Source organism: Poeciliopsis prolifica, unplaced genomic scaffold, assembly GCF_027474105.1.
Source record: "Poeciliopsis prolifica strain line A6 unplaced genomic scaffold, Auburn_PproV2 SCAFFOLD031, whole genome shotgun sequence".
Lineage (NCBI taxonomy): Eukaryota > Metazoa > Chordata > Actinopteri > Cyprinodontiformes > Poeciliidae > Poeciliopsis > Poeciliopsis prolifica.
Genome location: NW_026562406.1, coordinates 4325351 through 4344461, shown reverse-complemented (window position 1 = coordinate 4344461; position 19111 = coordinate 4325351). Strand labels below are relative to the sequence as shown.

Below are 19111 nucleotides of genomic sequence, written 5' to 3'. Positions count from 1 at the left end.
TCATGCACGTTCGGTTGACATACTCGAGGCCTTGTTGTCATTCTCAGCGAGCTTCAAGCTTTGAACAGAGGAACAGGGTCATTAGGAATTTCCTCCGATTTCACTTTTTATCTCGTTGTATGGAGGTGGAAACGAGCTGAGGGAAAGGTCAGGGGAGGGACACCGGACCTCCTGGTCTGCCACTGAAGTCGTGAAAATATTTCATAAGTATTCCCCGTAACCATGTGGCATTCTCCCTTTCACCCTTGTGAGACTATACTCCTCTCCCATTAGCCGGCTGGTGCCGGTGTGCGGTGGCAATGTGCCGTTAATTAACTTCCCTTCTTTGTGAGCATTTTAGCGTTCCTGTCGTACATTCCTGTTTCTCCTCTGACTACGCCTCCGTGTGTCTGCTTCTTGTCTTCAGCTCAAACCACCATTGTTGGCCTCTTCTACCACAACATGCACAAGTACTACAAAGAAATCAGCCCAGTCAGGACAAGGTAAGAGGAAGGGCTGACCTTTTGTGCTCCAGCTTGTGGGTATTGTTTTTTGAGTTCAAGCTATTTGAAAGAAAGCTGAACCAAGCCCCTCTCTTTGTGCTAACTGTGTGGGAAATCGTGTCCAAGGGCCTCAAACTTCCTGAACCTCAGAGCAGCTGAAGCCTGGAGCCAGGAGCTTATCTGTACTCTTTGCCTATCTCTCATCTTACCACTCAGCTTCCACTGACTGATACACCCTGCTATTAACACGCCATATCTGAACCCCCCAGCCACCCACTTACTCTCTCAGTCATTGTCACATCACTGGATTGTCTCGAGACATCCGCTCTTGCCGTTATAACCCACTTGATGAACATAAACACAGCAATCAGGCGACTTTAATCTTCAGTAAAATCGATGTGACAGTGACTTGCAGAAGTATTTATAAGCCACTAACGTTTTGAGATTTTGGGGGCAGATGTACTGTTGTAAGTTTGATCGTTTTAATTGTGAAGTGGAAGAAAACTTACACACGATTTCCTTTTTCTTTTTTAAAACAAACCTCTTTTCTCTGATACCTCTACAAAATCTTGTACCCAACTTACTCAAGAAACGGTTAGAGTCTTGCACATCACCTTGAATGTACCACCTCTGTGGCAGCATTATGGTATCGAGATGTTTTTACTTCAGCAATACAGAGTTGTTTGGGAAAATGAACGGTGCTAAAATACTGGACAAAGTAAGGTGGAAGAAGACTTTGCAGAGATTCACCTTCCAGCACGAAAGCGGCATACAGAATGGCTAAGATTGGTGCACATAAAAAATTACCGAATAGCCAAATCAAAGTATAAACCTAAACTGCGGTGACACTTACAAATGTTTCCTCATACATGCTCTCCATTCAGGTCAACTGAATTTGATCTATTTTGGCAGGAAGATTGGGAAAAACCTTCAGGCTCTAGCTACACAAAGCTGCTATACAAATACTGATACTTTTCATACTTTTAATAGTACATTTTTTTTAAATTATGTAAATATTTTTCATAACACTTGATTAGTTATAGTCAACCTCCCCAAAATCTCAATAAAATACAAAGAATTTATAGCTGTAAAGTCAGACGAGGTGAAAAAACAAATAAATAAAAGTCCAAGGGTATAAATACTTTATGGCACCATATCGCTGCCCATTTCCAGATGTTTGTGACCTATGGGACTTTTATGTGGATAGAAATGTTCCATCTATCTTGATGCTTGTATGATCATAATGTCACATATCAGATGATGCTGGAAAAACTGGTGGCTGTCAGTTTAATTCATTAAAAAGACAGATGGCCAAAATCCCATCTCAGTGCTACTGCGCTGTTTCTCCAGACTTGTGTGTGACACTCATGTGTCAGTAGCCAACTTTTAGTATGCGAGCTTAAAATGCAAAACGCTCTTCAGTGTTGAGCTGTCAAGTGTTGAAATCGATCCTTATTTTTACTGAATTGTTTTTTGTTTTTTCTCCAGGATTACCGAAGCAGCTGACTACAAGGATCACAAGATCCAGATAGCAAGCTGCCTGATTTCTCTGAAAGTGGAGCCTTTACCGCCATTGTTGGTCAACCATTCTGGAGCACCGCTCATCAAAATTGTCCTCACCCACGTTCTGGTAAGAATAACCCAGTTAAGTTCCCAGACTCTTCTTGTTCGACTCATCTACTTCGCACTCAGTCACGTTTCTTCCAAATGAGCAACGCCGTCGGTCAAGAGACACATCTTATCAGACGCTTCATGGTTTGCTTATTGCAACAGCAGTTGGATGCGCTCACATGAAGTCTATCAGCTCTACTTATGGCACTCTCTTATGTAAGAAGATGAGTGTCCACAACTGGATGAGGCTCGTGGAAGCAGGACCCTATTTTGGTTTTTCTCAGCCTGCTTGAATTATATATATTTTTTTCTCCTCGCAGAGCATGTGGCATCCAGAAAGCAAACTGATTATAGATATTTTGAGCTGCAAGCTTGTGGCGCTTTGAAGCAACAATGCCTCTCTTTTACGAATACAATTTTTTTCAGGTCTTTTGGAAGGACGTCATGCCAGTTCAGCGTAGCAAATGTTATTGAAACACATAATTTCTATATTCTTTAAAAAGAAAACGTGTGTTGTATTAACTCCGTCTCCCGTGGTGGCGTGCTCTCTTTTGGTTTTAGAAATTCTCAGGCCTTGCTTTTTGCCCTAATGATGTGTGCTCATAAGCACAGGCCAGCCAAGCGATGAAATTGATAAAGGAGTTATCAAACCCGGTTGGGCAAAGCCCCCACCGTTGTGATGTTGTAACTCATTTAAATGTCCCACAAGAATTACTCAGTTTCTATTGAAGTACATTACCAATACCCTCCTTTCCTCTCTCATAAAAGCGGGAAAGAAGTTCATGCTGTGTCATAAAACTGTACTAATGTTGCTTTGCTTGCCTTTCCCCCCCTTGGTGAAATAAATATTGATGCTGTAATTATTTGGCCTGACTCCTGTTCCAGTGATTCCTCTGTTTGTTTTAGCAGACACCACAGGGGTGTGAGCGACGCTCACCAGTTCAGCTGTCATTCCAGTTAAGGCGTTTCCATTTTCGTTGGATATAAATCTGCTTTGTGGAATGTCTCTTCAGTGTCCACGCTGATTGAAACGTTCAGTGCCAGCTCATTTCGACCTGATCTAAGCTGAGATCATTCATCCAAGTAGAGACGTTCTAGAGGTTTAGTCGTGATTACGCGTACAACCCTTGTGGCCAGGATTATGTCCAAAAAAATGAGCTAGTATGCTATAACTGGTTTGCTGCTCATAGCTGTGGTCAGACTTAGTCAAAGAGAGACTATTTTTGGAGCTTTTATGTTTTCTGGCTGTTAGAGGATGTTTATCACCTTCCTGGCTTGGAGGCTGGGAGGAATCTTAGACAGTACAGTCTGTACAGTACGGGACAATCGCACAGTTCAAGTTTCCAGGAAGGTTTGAATGTTTGACTCATCCAACAAATATATAAATACATACATTTTCAATCTGTTCTTTTGATCGTTTCACAGACACAGTCATTATGGCTCTGTCTACTTGGATTTTTTTCAGGTTTTCTGGGCAGAAAACGTCAAATGAACCGACAACAAAGAGTGATTTTTATAGCCATTGATTTGAAAACCAGCAACAGTGATCGTGGATACTCTTATAGAAATATTGCTGACGTATAAGAAAGTAACTTTGAACATCTTCTGCTGTGAAGTGGCGAGACCATTTCAAGACACTCAGTGTTTTTAACCATTCAGTGATGAACATGTTAGCGTGCTTCAGATCAGCGTCAGTCCAACTGTAGGCCTAAGATCACCACCTGGTGCCCAGACTTTGTCCTTCAGAATATGCTAGCAGAGAGCAGAATCTGTTGTTCTCATTATTATGGCAAGTCGTCTGGGTCCAGAAGAAACAAACCAGCCTCAGATCGCCATCCTACCCACTCCATGTTTGACCGTTGCACTATTTTTCTGAAATGTTTCACAAAATGTCCTCTTTTTTATTAGTCAGTCTAAAAATATTTTCTCAAAGGTTTTCAGATTAATTAATTAATAAATTAATTTATTGTCAAATTGAAGCCTGGATGACTTTTGTGTTCATTTTGGTCAGCAGGGGTCGTCGCCTTGGGATTCTCCAATGGATGCCGTTTTTTTTCACCCAGTTTATTTTTGTAATCCAAGAATCACGAACATCAGTTTTAACTGAGACAAGTGATAATTGCCCTGCGTTAGATGTTTCGTGTTTCTTTTTTCTGATCTCCTGGATGAGTCACCAGTGCAATATTTGAATAATCTTGTTTGGTTAGCCACTCTTAGGTTCATCACAGTTTCATATTTTGTGGCTAATGAACGTCTGTATCGTTTCATTACCATCCACACAGGGAACATTTTCTGCCACCAGATGAAAAACAGACGCAAATGCAGACACAGATATGGCTCTCATTAATGCTTTACTGGAGTCCCAAAAAGCTTCAAAACTGGTGTTGTAACCCATTCAAAACTTATAGATTGCACTGGATTTGTTTTTCATCTGTTTTTCAGTTTATTTAGATTGATCCGTGATGTGTTCCTTTTGGAGAGCTTTAGACACGTACCGCTTCTGTGACTGCAGTTCGTGATTTAACAGGTGTTGATTATCAGAAACAAACAAATAGGACAAAACAAGAGCGGAAGACAGTCGCAGGAGAACAAATACTTTTCACAGCACTGTGAACGATGCACTCACTGCACACAATCTGCCTCTGTATCCAGAAATGTACGCTGGAGCTGTGTGACACGGTGGACTGCCATGTATCTCAGAACTCTGTGCAAAAATACATCCGACTTCTTAGAGCATGAGCTCATTTTGTATAAATAGGTGTACTGTGGACACATGCTCTTTGGTTGGATCACTCTGCATTTCAGAATTCTTTAAGTAAACACAATCAGTCTTCATCTAAAGCGTACCAAGGATGAAGTTGCAAAACCTGTCAGCAGAGATGATACATCGGTATCCACGGCCTCGCTGACCTGTAAAGGTTTTCCTCAGACATATGTTGGAATTTAAAAGAGAGAGCTTCTGTCATCAAGATGATAGCTTTTCCTGAGAGCCTGGAAGGTTTTTTTCCATCAGGACAACTCTATATTTCAACTGTAAGACTTATAAAAGCATAACTTCAAAGATCTATGTGCTGCAGTCCAGATCTAAAAACTGTATGCCGACCATGAAACTGAAAGTTAATCGTGACAGAATTGCCCGGCAGAAGTGTTGTCTTACATAGAGGATGCAAGTGTCCAGATCTACACCAATAAGATTCTGTTTTTATATTAAAATATTTAAAAAATGTGTCTTTAGGAGTAAAACCAATGTAAAATGATAAAAACTTATTTCTCGCAAGTATAATTGTGCTTCTGCCATTCAACAGAATAGCCCCACTCTGGAAAATGTGCCTCCAGACAATTGAATATCACACATATACATCATAAACTATGCTTTTCTACAGACGATTGAGTCTTTATGGTTTACACTAGCTAGCTTAACATCAAATTTGTCCTGACATGACACAATTTCTCCAGCTACGTTTTGTATTTTATCCAACGTGCTTCTGTAGAGGAGTACTCAACAAGTCTATTTAAACATTGCGGCGGTCTGAAGCAGAAACGTGCAAACTCCTTTATTAGTCTTTCCATGCTGCCATAGCTACAGGTCTTGTGTGCCGTCTGCAGTATAAACAGCCCAGGCCTCTGTGTCTTTTATCTGACACTTGCTTTGATAGAAGGAGAAAAAAACCAGAATCGAGATTGATGGGATCGGCAACCTGTAAATAACTCTGCATCATGGCAGGTGCTCAGTCAAGCTGAGGTCAAAGCCATATGGTTGATGGCGGATCGACTCTGCTCTCTTGATTAATGCGCTTTTGATTCAAAGAACAGCTCAGCAGAGCAAATCAGCAGCCAACTCGGTTGGAGTTAAGTTACCGTTGCCTCTAATATGGCGCGGAGCAGATTCAACATACTGACAAGGAGTTAGCAAGACTGCTGGATTCCCACATGCTTTTCTCACTGCATTAATCTGTGGCGCTGATTGGAGTCTGTCACCGTCGCTGATTTATTCCTGCCATTTGTGGTTGTGGTTCCGTTTGGGAAACCTTGAATAGAGAACAGAATGAAGGATTGTGAGGCATTGGAGGCTGTAGGTAAACGTTAACAGACTCGTACAGGGACATGCAGCACTGTTTGGTCCTCTTCTTCCCTCCTGATATCGCTGGTGTTGTGTACAAACGCTGAAAGGCTTATCGTACTACAGTGTACGATGAAATGAAAGATGATTTGATGAACAGATTTTGATAAGGGTAGCTACATCTTCCTTTGTTTAGTAACAGTTGCCTCGACGTGTCTTAAGTCAGCTCAGTCAGCACAATGTTAAATTGAATCAAAAGATGCTGCATCAAGAGATGTACACACTTATGCAAGAGGATCGTTCCACCATTTATTATTTATTTTTCCCCTTCAAACAGATTTTTTTTTATTGCTTTTCAGTTAATCTTTGCAGGATGTTCAAAAACATGTTGCAATAAAAAGTGTTTTAACAACACACAGAGAGAACTTTGTGTGCTGATGTCGCGCGCTTACCTGGAACATCATGCTTCACCAATTATGACATTCACAATATGACAAGCTTTGTGAAAGAGATTTGGCAGGGGGCTACCACAAATCTAGCTGCAGAACAGGAAAATGCAACGCTCTGTGTCGATAAAGACATCTGCTTCCTTGAAATCTAGGAGGTTAAAAAGAACTGTTTACTGAAATTAGTGCCGAAAAATTGCTTAGCCTATCTGATACCCATAGTTATCTTTTGTACTCAAGCTGCTGGTATCAGCTCTCTCAGTCAAAATAATGCTCGCGCCTTTCTTTGTCAGTCTTTTTATAGCTTCCAGAACACGCCTAAACTTAAACCTTGTGGGCAAAATACTCTCCTCCGCCTCCCTCTCCCTCAGCCACCCACGCCCTTCCATACACCAACACCCACAGAGAAACACAAGCCGTGTGAGCCAACACACTGATCAATCGCAGATGGAGCTCTGGTCATTGCCATTCCTCTCTTGCCAGAAGTATTTAGAGACTTTCATGATAGTCCCTTTCTCAACACCCTGTTTTTTTAATATACATATCATAACTCAAATGTCACAAATGTTGTTTCTGAAAAAAAATTTACAGCCTAAGACGTTAGGTTTTCCGAGGAAGACGTAATTTACTACTGTTATGATAAAAATTCGAAACGTGTCTTTGTCCAGCTCTAGTAAGTTTGTGGATGCAACATTTCATTTCCTTAAAAGGTTTGAGACAAAACGTCTCGCACAAAATAATCTCCACCCAGGACAGAATTACTCTGGGGACATCATTGCCACAAAAAAAAGATGGAATTAGTAATGTCCACCCCAAACAAGTTTTCTTTTGCTTTATCACATGTCCAGTCAAAGAGAACTCAAGTTGCTCTCGAATAGCTGTAAAGGTAGTTTGATCCATTTGTTCAAAGCTGCTTTGAAATTCAAAATATATACTTGTGTAGTGGAGTCATCTAGGAAATTCATTTTGGGAAGTAGGCCAGTTCTGAACTTCTTTTTCTTTCCAGGTCAGGGAAGAAGGTTATTTGTGGAGACTGACAGGATGACGAATGAGGGACCGTCATTAAAGACTGTTCCTGCTGTTATTGGACAACTTTAATGGCAGTATGAGGAATTTATTAACATTTTTTCTTTGTTTAATGTCGCCACATTTAATATACTAATGCACTGTACATAATGATCTTTTAAGCTGGAGACACTAAGGTATTTACCTTATTTACCCCACATAAAAAAAGTACATTTTTTATTACTGAACTTGATGCTGAAGGTCTTAAACTACCAACATTTTAGCATATTATTTCTGGAAAAGAGTCCACAGTTAAAAGAAAGAAACATGTGGGAATTAAACTCACAAACTGATGTATCCAGACCACCACTCATGACTTTAGGTTTTTTTTTAGCTGTCTCTGCAGCAATAGCTGTTTTGTTTTTTGGTTTTTTTTTTTGTGAATACGCACCACCCACCCTGTATGAATTACTCCTGGACTTGTTTAATTGTCCCCAGTTTTCCTCACACCGCGTGCGACTCAACACGTCTTCTTGTTTTCAGTGTCCACCACAGAGAGCGAGCAGAGCCAACAGCTGCATGTCTTTTTACACGTCCCCTGATGCCATGATCTCATTCGAGCGGCCGTAGAGTTTTCTGGATGGATTCGGGTTGTTGCTCTGCTCTGCTCTGCTCTGCTGTGTGCGGACCAGCTTAAGGGCCACCAGTGCCGAAAAGCTCTGTGCTCAGTCAGGCACGGCCCGGGTGATGTCGGGGCATAAGACGGCTCAGTGAGCGCTTAGTGTTTTAAATTGACACTTTTCTTTCCTCTCCAGATGTACTGCTGTACGGTCTTTAATTCTCTGACTAAATTGAAGAACTCCAAAAAATCCTACCAGTATTTTTGGTCTATTTTCTACCGCAAGTATCTTCGTACACTTGAAATAAGACAAAACTAGCTGGCAAGTAACTTCTCAGCATTAAATACTAGCTTGTTTTAAGTCAATATTGATTAAAAAAAAAAAAAAAACTACTACATCCACTGCCACATTATTATTTCATTTAGATCCAAAACTTTTTTCATAAATATGAAGATTCTAATCACTTAGGCAAGCTCTTTCATCTGGCTGAAAAGTAACTCGTAATGTCCACTATATTATAAGTACTTTTCAAGATTCTGTGTTTTTGCAGTGTATGGACCTTCTGTTCTGAAACCCTAAGTAAATTAAAGTCTTCTCTCTTTTTGTTTGTTTTTTTGCGCCCTCTGCTCACCTCTCCCAGTGCAACAGGTGGGAATCTGTGTGTTGAATGTTGCCTGAATTCAAATCTTTACCAAACAGAATGAGCGGAAATTACAAATTGGCTCACTTTGCTCTGAAGTATTTGGAGAGTTTGAAGCGAAGGGAAACAGTTTCTCCTTTTCACTTCATCCGTCATGCTGTTGTATATTTATTCAAGTTTTTTCCTCTTTTTAAACTTAGCAAAACCCAAGTCTTATTTCAGACCTCTGGTGTTAGAGTATGTCTGCCTCCTCCTGTGTTATAGTTGTGCCAGGTGAGGTGGAAACAGAGAGAAAACCAGCAGATGTCCTTTTCCAGCAAAAAAAACAGGATGGAATTTGTATTGTATTCTTAGTAGAGATATTGTATACATTCATTGCTCAATAATGAATACCAGCAACTATGTTAGACTGAATCTGAGGGACATTGCATGTGACTCCTTACTTGAGTTCTGACTGTTTAGCATTTGTCACAGTTTAGTGTAGAAATGATCAAAATAAAGAAAATTATGGGGACTAAGTCAAGATAAGTTTTATAATGTTGTGGAAACGGCAGATAGGATTTATATCTATTTAGGTTTAGGACAAACTGTTTCAGAGTTGGAGATCTGTTCTGTCGCTCCAGAATCTCCCGACTCGGTGGGTCAGAAGACAGATTTCCAAGCTGAGCTGCTGGACGATGTGTTTTCTTTACTGATTTGCTTGTTGACTAATGAGACGCGTATCTGCAGTGGAAGTCAAAGCAAGAAGCTTTGACAAGAGCAGATGTTTAACCAGGCGCCGTCAGTGCCTATTACTCCACCCGATTCAAAGAGATGACAGTGGCTCCAGCGGAGTTGCATCATGGTTGACTGTATTTGGATCGCCGAGCAGCTGTTTCAGCTGGCAGCTGACACTCGATTGTCTTTGCAGTCATTTGTTCCCCATTTAGGTCTTTGCTCGCTGCACTGAATTCGTAGCCGCTACTTTGACTGATGACATAGTTTTAAGTTTAAAGTCTGATCAAAGTGAAGTATTGTCGAAGATTATCCCCCAAGCTTTAATTTTTTTCCACATGGGCGGTCTGCTTGCGTTTCTTTTAACATATCCACTTATTGCCTGTAACTGCGACTTCTCTCGAAATAAACTGCAGAAATATAATTGCTGTGAGACTCTTGAAAGGGTATCTTGTTCTTCTTACTTCTTGGCATCTTTTCAACCACAAACTTAAGTAAACATTTTTGTGATTAACATTCATCTTTGTGATAAAAAAAAAGATTACATCAATACTTTCTAGAATCACCTCTCTCTGCACTGACACTTTAAAATCCTCTTACTTCCTCAGCATTGCACTTGTACAAACTAAAAATATCTCCTCTGACATAATTGGAGCTTGGTAACATTAGTTTTTTGTTTTTTTTTCAAATCTTTTATTGAACTTCCATGTTGGCTTTGACTAGGCCATTCTAATATGTGACTATGCCCTTATCTGAACTCTTTTTGGTGTCAAAGGTGACCCTATAGCCCTGGTTTAAGTCGTTTACAAGGCACAAGCACTCACAGGAGGTCTTTCGAGATCACAGTGGCTCTCAGTTAAGTTGAAAATGAGATTTTGCCCATGATTTTCACCCGCAGCTGTGGAAAATACAGGGTGGCTCAGTAAAAAAAGCCCATCCACTGAAGCTCAGTTTCACGGCCTGCCAAATACCACACCACAACACAGAAGCCCTGGAGACACTCTGACAATGATTTATCATCCTCTGTCCCTCAGATTGTTCTCCTTTATCAGCCTGTCACTCTGCCGTTGCTAGCTCTCGCTCTCTCTTTATCCCCCCTGTCCTGCTCCTCTTACGAGGCTCCGGTTGATTTCCTGGGCGGATGTTTGTTGGCCTTCTGTTCTTAATAAAGAGCTGGAGCTCCAGCTCCAGCCTCGACTGGAACATCCTGAGGCCGTAGGACTCGAGTGCGTTATTTTAAATGGAAACGATTTGAGCCTAGACGCTCAAAAGTGACAATCAGGTCGTTGAACTTTGCCGAGATTTCGACTGGAAAGAGCAAGCCGGGTTTACCGTGTGCACTTGTTAGAGAGGAAGTGTGTGATGGTCCGTTTGTTGACCGACATGTCATATGGTGTGTTGTACATATGGTGGCGTGACAATAATCCTTTGTGTAATCTTTTTTGTAAAATCAAAAAAGATTTTTTTGCTTTTGCTGCAAAGAAGCATCAAAGGTTTAGTAAGAGCAAATGTGAAACCATGATGAAATACGTACTGTCTGCCAGCTGCATTTTGTCTCTCCTTAATGTCGTTGGGGTTTTTTGCTGTTGTTGTTTTTTTTTTTACATATCGCAAATTCCTTGAAATTAGCCAGCAACTGGTGATGATGGGAAGGGGGTGACGAGGTCCTGGAGGCTCCAGAGCTGCATTAATGAGCTGAATGTCTGTTGCGTTCATCTCAAGTGTGATGACTAAAGAGTTGCATGCGCAAAACCGACAGAATAGGAGCAGCGTTTTGATTACAAAACGAAATCAAGGTGTTGTGATGTGCTTTTTCGGTGCTATGCAGCAGGCTCAGGGGCTGGGAACCAGACGAGCCGTCTTGCCAGTCGCACTCTCAACGTTTTCCAGGAGGAAACGGTGCAGACACGTAGTCCATCTCATGCAGATTTTTTGGAAAGATGGAGCGCACGGAATAGGGAGACGTGTGCAGTTTCGCTGTATGCACTTTTCCAGTCGGTATAAGTGTTGTTTTCCTTCTCAGATTACAGATTAAGAAGGGTAGTGGTCTGAACCTGAAACCAGGGCCAAACCCCAATTACCGCATTCTTGCACTGCAGCCATTAGCTCACTGTCCCAGGAGATTCTAAATCTCATAACAAAGAATGACATGGAAAAAGTGATTTAAAATCAAATAAGATTCTTGAGGGACGGGGAGATTTATATACTGCTCAAGTGTTTGAAATTTTACATAGTAACTCTCCTCTTGCTGTAGTTTTGCTCGAGCAGAGAAACTCTGGTTTTCATTTGGTTTTTCTATAAAAGGCAACATCCTGGATTATAATTTGTAGGTTTTTTTTAAAGTAATTATCTTTCACTCTCCCCCTTGCACGCTCAATATTTTGACATCTAAAATCTTTCTTTTTATTTTTTCTTTGTTTTTCTGATTTTAAAAATATTAAAAGGTTCTCTCCATTTCACCATTCTTTTTCAGACTAAAGAACAGCAAGAACAAATGCTAAACCAGAGCAATAAAGTCTTCCTCTACTGTGCCTTTTTGGACTACAGGTGGGTCTGTGTCTATTGTCCTGATGCTAAATCTCTCTTTTATCCATAGCACAAACCAGATCTCATCTCTCAAGTCCTTTTCTTTTAGTTTTATGTTCAGCCTGCAGGGCTAAAAAATTATACGGAGAAGAAAGAAAAAAAAAATAGGTTTGGAAAAGGTCTATTTTCTTTTTTAACTTATCCGAACCGAAAACATCCAGTGATAAATGTGTTGCTGTTCCTGTTTTATATTAGGCAACAGTCCTCCGCGGAGATATTGCCTTCTAAAACCTGGATCCAAAAAGCTGTTTGGAGGGCATAAATCATTTTAAAATGAAGTCTGATTGAGTTGGATTCAAAGACTTCCTCCTCTCGCTCCCCTTTGCCCTGCAGCTCATGAAAAATGTGAATTATTAAATTATCCCGACAGAGTCAGCAAAGAGAAGTGCGCGTGCCTCCCACGCAGGATTAGATTGAGTGAACGCTGCCAGCAGTGCTCAGATAAACTCTGCCTTGTCTGCTTATTTATCCTTCAGTTTTTAATCTTTCTGCTGAATGCATTTGCCATGTAAATAATCCCTACATTTTGTCTTCTGACTTAGTACTAATGAGGGAGTGTGGTCCAATGAAGGCTGTGTTCGCTCGGATGGAAACTCGTCGTACTCTGTGTGCATGTGCAACCATCTTACCAATTTCGCCGTCCTCATGCAAGTTGTGCACTTGGAGGTATATATATATATATTTTTTTTTTAATTGACCTTTAAAGCTGTTTTTTTTTAAGCTATCCACACTTAAATACTAATAATCAAGTACTTTTTAGCCTGAAAGTGTTGTTATAATCAAAACATTTAAAACAAGTATTTACCAAAACCAAAGCAAAAATGTCAAAACTAAATAAGAATAGCAAACCCTCTATATTATAAGGAGTAGTGAATTAAAACTCTGGTCCAGACTTGTTGACTGCAATTCATCAGCCAACACGTGTGAATCAGGTTGAATGCTGGACTTTAATTTTACCGCTACATCAGCTTTATTAATTTAACCTTCTGCAGTTCTGCAGTAGATGTGCTGTTGTTTGAATTTTATTGTCTTGTTTGTGACCACATTTAAGACGTCAGATGGTTTCTGAAATCACAGCCATACCAAGGAGTTGTGATTTGACTCAATTACTACCGATACCCCTTGTCTTGCGGTCGTGAAACAAGCTCAAATCATTACCCTTCCAACACCGTGCTTGACATTTGATATCATTATTATTCTTATAGGCGCTGATGTGATGGTTTTGGCTTTTGCCCAATCAGACATCTGTGCTTTAGTTATGTTTCCCCCCCCACACACACACCCCGCACCCTTTCTTCACAAAAGTGGCTCAGATGGAACTTTGCAGTCTCACCGTGCGTTCTTGTGTGGCAAGTCTTACAAATCAATTCATTTTCCTGGAACTGCCATGCATTTTCATATGTTAGAACCTTTAGAACCTGAGATGTAGTCCATGGTTTGCAGTTTGATCGAGAACACCTCCCCGCTGCATTCCAACAGAAACAGCAAGAATAACATTCATTTAAAAGATTGTTTTCACCTCGAGTCAAATGACTTTGTTAATAAAACGCTCATCTGAGCTTCAGCTCTTTGCAAAAGCACGCCGCATGTGTTTTGCTTGTGTTTTAGTGGCCAACCAGACTGAAACGACACTGCTCACCTGCAGTCCTAAAAAAGGTTTTGAAATGAATGCAGTCTTCTATTAAATTTTTCACTCCATACAATATATCCATAAGCATACAGATAGCATGCATCTTTCTTTCTGCGCAAAACAAAAAAAACAAAACAAAACAAAAAACAAGCTGTTAAGTAGGGAAACGTTAGTTCTTAATCACCAGCTGTTCACTCTTATTCAACAGTTCACCACATCCTCTGGATTTCTGAAAAAATAAGACTGTTTTTAAGAATATTATTGGACTGGCCTTTGTGGTTTACTCACTGGTTTACCACACAGTAATCAGACCCACAGGGAGGCCCCGAATACATTTTATTGTCCACAATAGGCCACAGTTACTTGCGAAACATAAAATTGTTCAGCATATTGTCATGTTACAACCACGAACCACAGTGTATTTCATTGGGATTGTATGTAATTGATTGACACAAAGTGTGTAATTGTAAAAAAAATAAATAAATAATAATAATAATTTGTAACGTGAATTTGCGTCATTCTTCTGCCAAATTTGTGCGTTACTAACAGTTGTCCTGACAGTCGATTCCCACCACCAGAGCGGCATGTCTCGACAACTCCTCCAGAGTCACCGTGGAATTCAGAACTCGTCTTTTGGCAGATTTTCAAGCAATGTTGTTGCAGTAGATTTCACATAGGAGAGCAGAACAGAAGGGACTGAAGACAAAATGACAGGAACATGTTTCAAATTTGTAAAAACGCATCGTGTTTATTTTTAGCTGAATAAACACAAGAACAGTAGTAATCTCTCAATGATTTATTACGCTCTAAACTGTGTCCTGTACAGTATTAGACCCTTTACAATCCAAACTTCTATAATATGTAAGCCTTCGTGCAATGTAAGTATGGTCAGCATCCACAATAAGCTTTGTTGTTTTTTTTTCTTCGTAAAGAGGAAAGTGGATTTCTTCTTGCAGCAAAGTGAGCCAGTTTTCTATTTAGGCAGCAGAAGTCTGTTTGATGCTATACTTTCTCAGAGTAGGTCTCTAATTAGTGGGTTGCTTCTTCCCTCAGCTCCAAGGGATCAGCCCACGTTTCCTTTCGCCTGAAGCTTGAGAGTCTTCTGCTCTCATAATAACAAGGCACATGCTTAAACAGTTCATAGAGAATCAAAACCACACTCTCAAAATAGCCTGAGCACCAAAACAGGATTAGAGCACTTGGCCAAAACTCTCTTCTGAATGTATAGATATTTATATATACACATATATGCATATGCAAAAATTATACAGGTCATAGAGGTTAAACCCACCTTCTGCAGATATCATGAAGTAGTAATCTGTCAGATTAAAGTCAGTTTTACAAGTATTATTTCAAACTTTTTTGGCTTCCTTTAAATGTAAGGCATAGCAAACTTAATTGAAGCCCTTCCAATTACCTTTTTTTTTTTGCACTAGTTAAGCTTAAGCTTTTATGTACGTCTTGTCCAGTTCTGACAGTGATCTGTCTCTTTATACAGCTCACCCCTGGCCACAAGATGGCACTCTCAACCATTGGGTATGTTGGGTGTTCAATATCCATCTTCTGCCTGGCCATCACTCTGGTTACATTTGCAGTTCTTTCGTGAGTATTATCAACAGTTGTTGTGATGTAATTTCTTTAAGCCTCAGTTTTTTTATGCAATCAGCTACACACTTATTACTTATTAATAAACACATGTTCACATTTGCACTAATGTATTGCATGATTATGAACGTGTAACATTGACTTTTGTTTTTGGATCACGTTGCAGGTCTGTCAGTACCATCCGTAATGAGCGCTACCACATCCACGCCAACCTGTCCTTCGCCATCCTGGTGGCAGAGATCTTGCTGCTCATCAGCGCTTGCTTTGAACCGGGCACGGTCAGTGCGTCCTGCAGCAACTTTAACTGTACAGATGATGATCCTGATGCCAGATATAGGTCTTTGCAAATATCACTGTTTCTACAATTTTTCCACTTCAGAGTTCCGTCTTTATATTTTCTAACTCATCAGTCAGTTTTCAGATGGCGTTTTGACATGATCATACAAATGTTTTTTTTTTTTTTTCTACGGTGTTTTGTTTTTGGTGTCATGTGTTTGTTTTGTTTTTTTTGTTTATATATATATAAAAAATTCCCTTCTCACCCACCGCGGGTGGTTCTTATCCTCTGAACTCGGGTCCTCTACCAGAGGCCTGGGAGCTTGAGGGTCCTGCAGTATCTTGGCTGTGCCAAGGACTGCACATTTCTGGACTGAGATGTCTGATGTTGTTCCTGGGATCTGTTGTAGCCACTGCTCCAGTTGGGGGTTACTGCCCCGAGGGCCCCGATGACCACAGGCACCAATGTGGTCTTCACCTCCAGGCCCTCTCCAGTTCTTCCTGAGGCCCGGTATTTCTCCAGTTTCTCGTGCTCCTTTTCCTGATGTTGCAATCACTCGGTATTGCTACATCAACCACAACGGCTTTCCTCTGATGTTTATCCACTACGACAATGTCTGGTTGGTTGCCATACCATTTTGTCTGTCTGGATCTGAAGTCCCACAGGATCTTAGCTCTGGCGTTCTCCACCACCTTTGGGGGTGTTTTCCCACTTTGATCTCGGGGTTTCCAGTCCATATTCTGCACAGATGTTTCTGTACACAATGCCTGCCACTTGTTATGTCGCTCCATGTATGCTTTCCCTGCCAGTATCTTGCACCCTGCTGTGATGTGCTGGACTGTCTCAGGGGCCTCCTTGCACAACCTACACCTTGGGTCTTGTCTGGTGTGGTAGATCTGGGCCTCTATTGCTCTCGTGTTTAGGGCCTGTTCCTGGGTGGCCAGGATGAAAAATGAAATACGAAAGAATCATGGAAAATAAAACTATGTGTTTTCCATACTCAGCTATATTTTTCTGTCCTTGTGTCGACTTAAAAAGTTCACAAAAGAAAAACCCACATTAAAAACCTTTGAAGTCTGTTTCATGACGTTTAAATATGAGGGATGATGATCAAAACATTGACAGAATTAAAAAAAAGTTGTGACGAATAGTAACGTTTTACTGTCCTGTTAAACTGTTCTTATGCACACTGTCTTCGTGTTACTTGGCAACACTTTTCCTTTTATTGTCATTCATAAACAGGTAAATCAGTGGAGGATCTCACTATTAACTTGGATTTTCTTCCATTTTGCAGCTGCCCTGTAAGGTCATGGCCGTCCTGCTTCACTTCTTCTTTCTGAGTGCGTTTGCCTGGATGCTGGTGGAGGGTCTGCATCTCTACAGCATGGTGGTGAAGGTGTTTGGCTCAGAAGGCAGCAAACACTTTTACTACTATGGCGTTGGATGGGGTACATTTTTTGTTTTTCATTTCTTCCAAGTATTAAGAATTTCTTTCCACATTGTTTGACTGACTTTAGCTCACATGTCATTATATTTAACAATCTTTTGTTTGGGTATAATGAAATAAAATACCATGATTCAGTCAATGATTAAACCTGCATTTAAAAAAGGTATTAGGTAAGACATTAGGTTATTTAAATGAGCTGTAAATGTGCAAACAGAATGGGATATTTGTGTTTTTAAGGCTGTACTCTGATTGATGATTATGTGTAAATTATTTTTTTATTTTATTTTATTTTATTTATTTTTTTCATATTGGACCTCTTAGTATGACATAATCCTGTTTTATGTTTTCCTACCGGCCAGAGCAGTTTGTCCTTTTGTGTGACTCCCTGAACATTATAATTAAGAGATTTGTCTGGCAGCTAGAAGTAAAGCTGAAATGGAAATAAAAAAGCAAAACAAAAAAAAATGCTCATTTAAAAAAAAAGAAAAAGAAAAGAAAGAAAGAAAGGAAACTAAGTCTGCTGCTGGCTGCAATTAAAATAAATCTTTTCCACTTTGTGTCTTAATACCTCCCTTATGACTGATTCCTTTTTTGCACAAGAAGCCATTATTTTCTAGGAAAGTTACAAAATTAAACCGTTGTAGAAACTAGACTCAGCGCTGACGGACACGCAGCAGCCCTTCCGGGTTGAGGTTTTGTAGATTTAAGAGTACGTAAAGTGATTAAAGTCTTCCTCTGGACTCAAAGCTATGAAGGAAGACAAACAGCACAAAGCAAAATAAGGCATGAATGCAGCAGGCTTTATGTCAGAAAAGTGCAACCTGTAGCTCTTTGAATATTCAACAACAACTCTTAATAACGTTGGCGAAAAAGGATAAAAGTTTAGTTTTCAAATATAGATATCATGACGATTGCAGTTTTAGCAGTTTTTCAATGCATAGTTGCATTGAATTTCCACAACAAAAATTACTATTAATATTCACCCATTAGTTATATTGTATGTTCTTGATCGACTATTACTTTAAATCGTGGTTATGTTTTGCTGTTGTGCAGCATGTTCTTCTTTCCAATTGCTCATTTTCACTGACAGATATGTCACAAAGTCCTTCCCGAACAGAGACTTTGCTACATCTGGTTGTGCTTAATACATATCTCAGATTTGGGGTGTGTTATTAGAAAATAGTATTTTCAAAATAACAGAATTAAGTTACAGTCAAAGATTGTTATCAGAAAGGTTATCATGTTATGAAGCTGTTGAAGTAGGGGCGAGTTTGTGCTCTGCTTCAAAATACAACAGGGAAAAAGACGCAGAGGAAAACGTGTACTCTCCTCCAAAACATCATAAATCTAAATTCTGCTAAAAATACAATTCACAATCTTTTAAACAAAGACAAATTAGTGGGTTTTTTGTGGGTTTTATTTGTAAATCTAGTGGATGTCCACTTGTTTGCATCCCATGTAAAAATGCATAAAGGTCATAAAATACACAATTTTTTTATTGCTGCATGATCCCACTCTTTTTATTATAATCTTGAGTACACTTATTCAGTGGAGAAAAAAAATGTTAAATGGTTTTAAGACAGCTGCAGAATACAGTGAAAAGAAAAACAAGTATATGCAAATGTACACGCTTGTTTTATTGTGTTTATTTTCTTTATATCAAAGTCTCATTTAAATGACTCATAATACCACACGTATGTATATATTTTTAATAAATTACATATCGCTTATAGCTATATTTGTATTTGCTAATATTTAACACTTTGGATGGTGCAGCATGTCAACAAATTAGCCAAAATTAGCTAAACTGTTTTAAAAATGGAAAAGTACAACAAAATATGCTTTAGTTGAAACATTTATTTTAAGGATTGGGATGGATAGGAATAAAGCACCACATTTGCACCATTTTAAAATTTCCTAGATATTTGCACAATTAATTTTTTTGTTGTTTTTCTTAGTAGGTGCTTGAATTTAAACTATTACTATTG

The 19111-nt window shown here is 39.7% G+C and overlaps 1 protein-coding gene across 2 annotated transcripts in view; it reads left to right on the top strand.

Moving 5' to 3' along the window:
• Positions 1 to 19111, top strand: part of adgrd1 (adhesion G protein-coupled receptor D1) — a 34952-nt gene that overhangs the window by 11704 nt on the left and 4137 nt on the right. For both annotated transcript variants that reach the window (XM_055050912.1, XM_055050911.1), the window contains 7 exons: positions 407 to 482; positions 1971 to 2112; positions 12052 to 12125; positions 12707 to 12830; positions 15293 to 15396; positions 15566 to 15677; positions 16971 to 17124. In XM_055050912.1, the coding sequence (XP_054906887.1) occupies positions 407 to 482; positions 1971 to 2112; positions 12052 to 12125; positions 12707 to 12830; positions 15293 to 15396; positions 15566 to 15677; positions 16971 to 17124 (786 nt within the window). The remainder of the gene's footprint in view (positions 1 to 406; positions 483 to 1970; positions 2113 to 12051; positions 12126 to 12706; positions 12831 to 15292; positions 15397 to 15565; positions 15678 to 16970; positions 17125 to 19111) is intronic.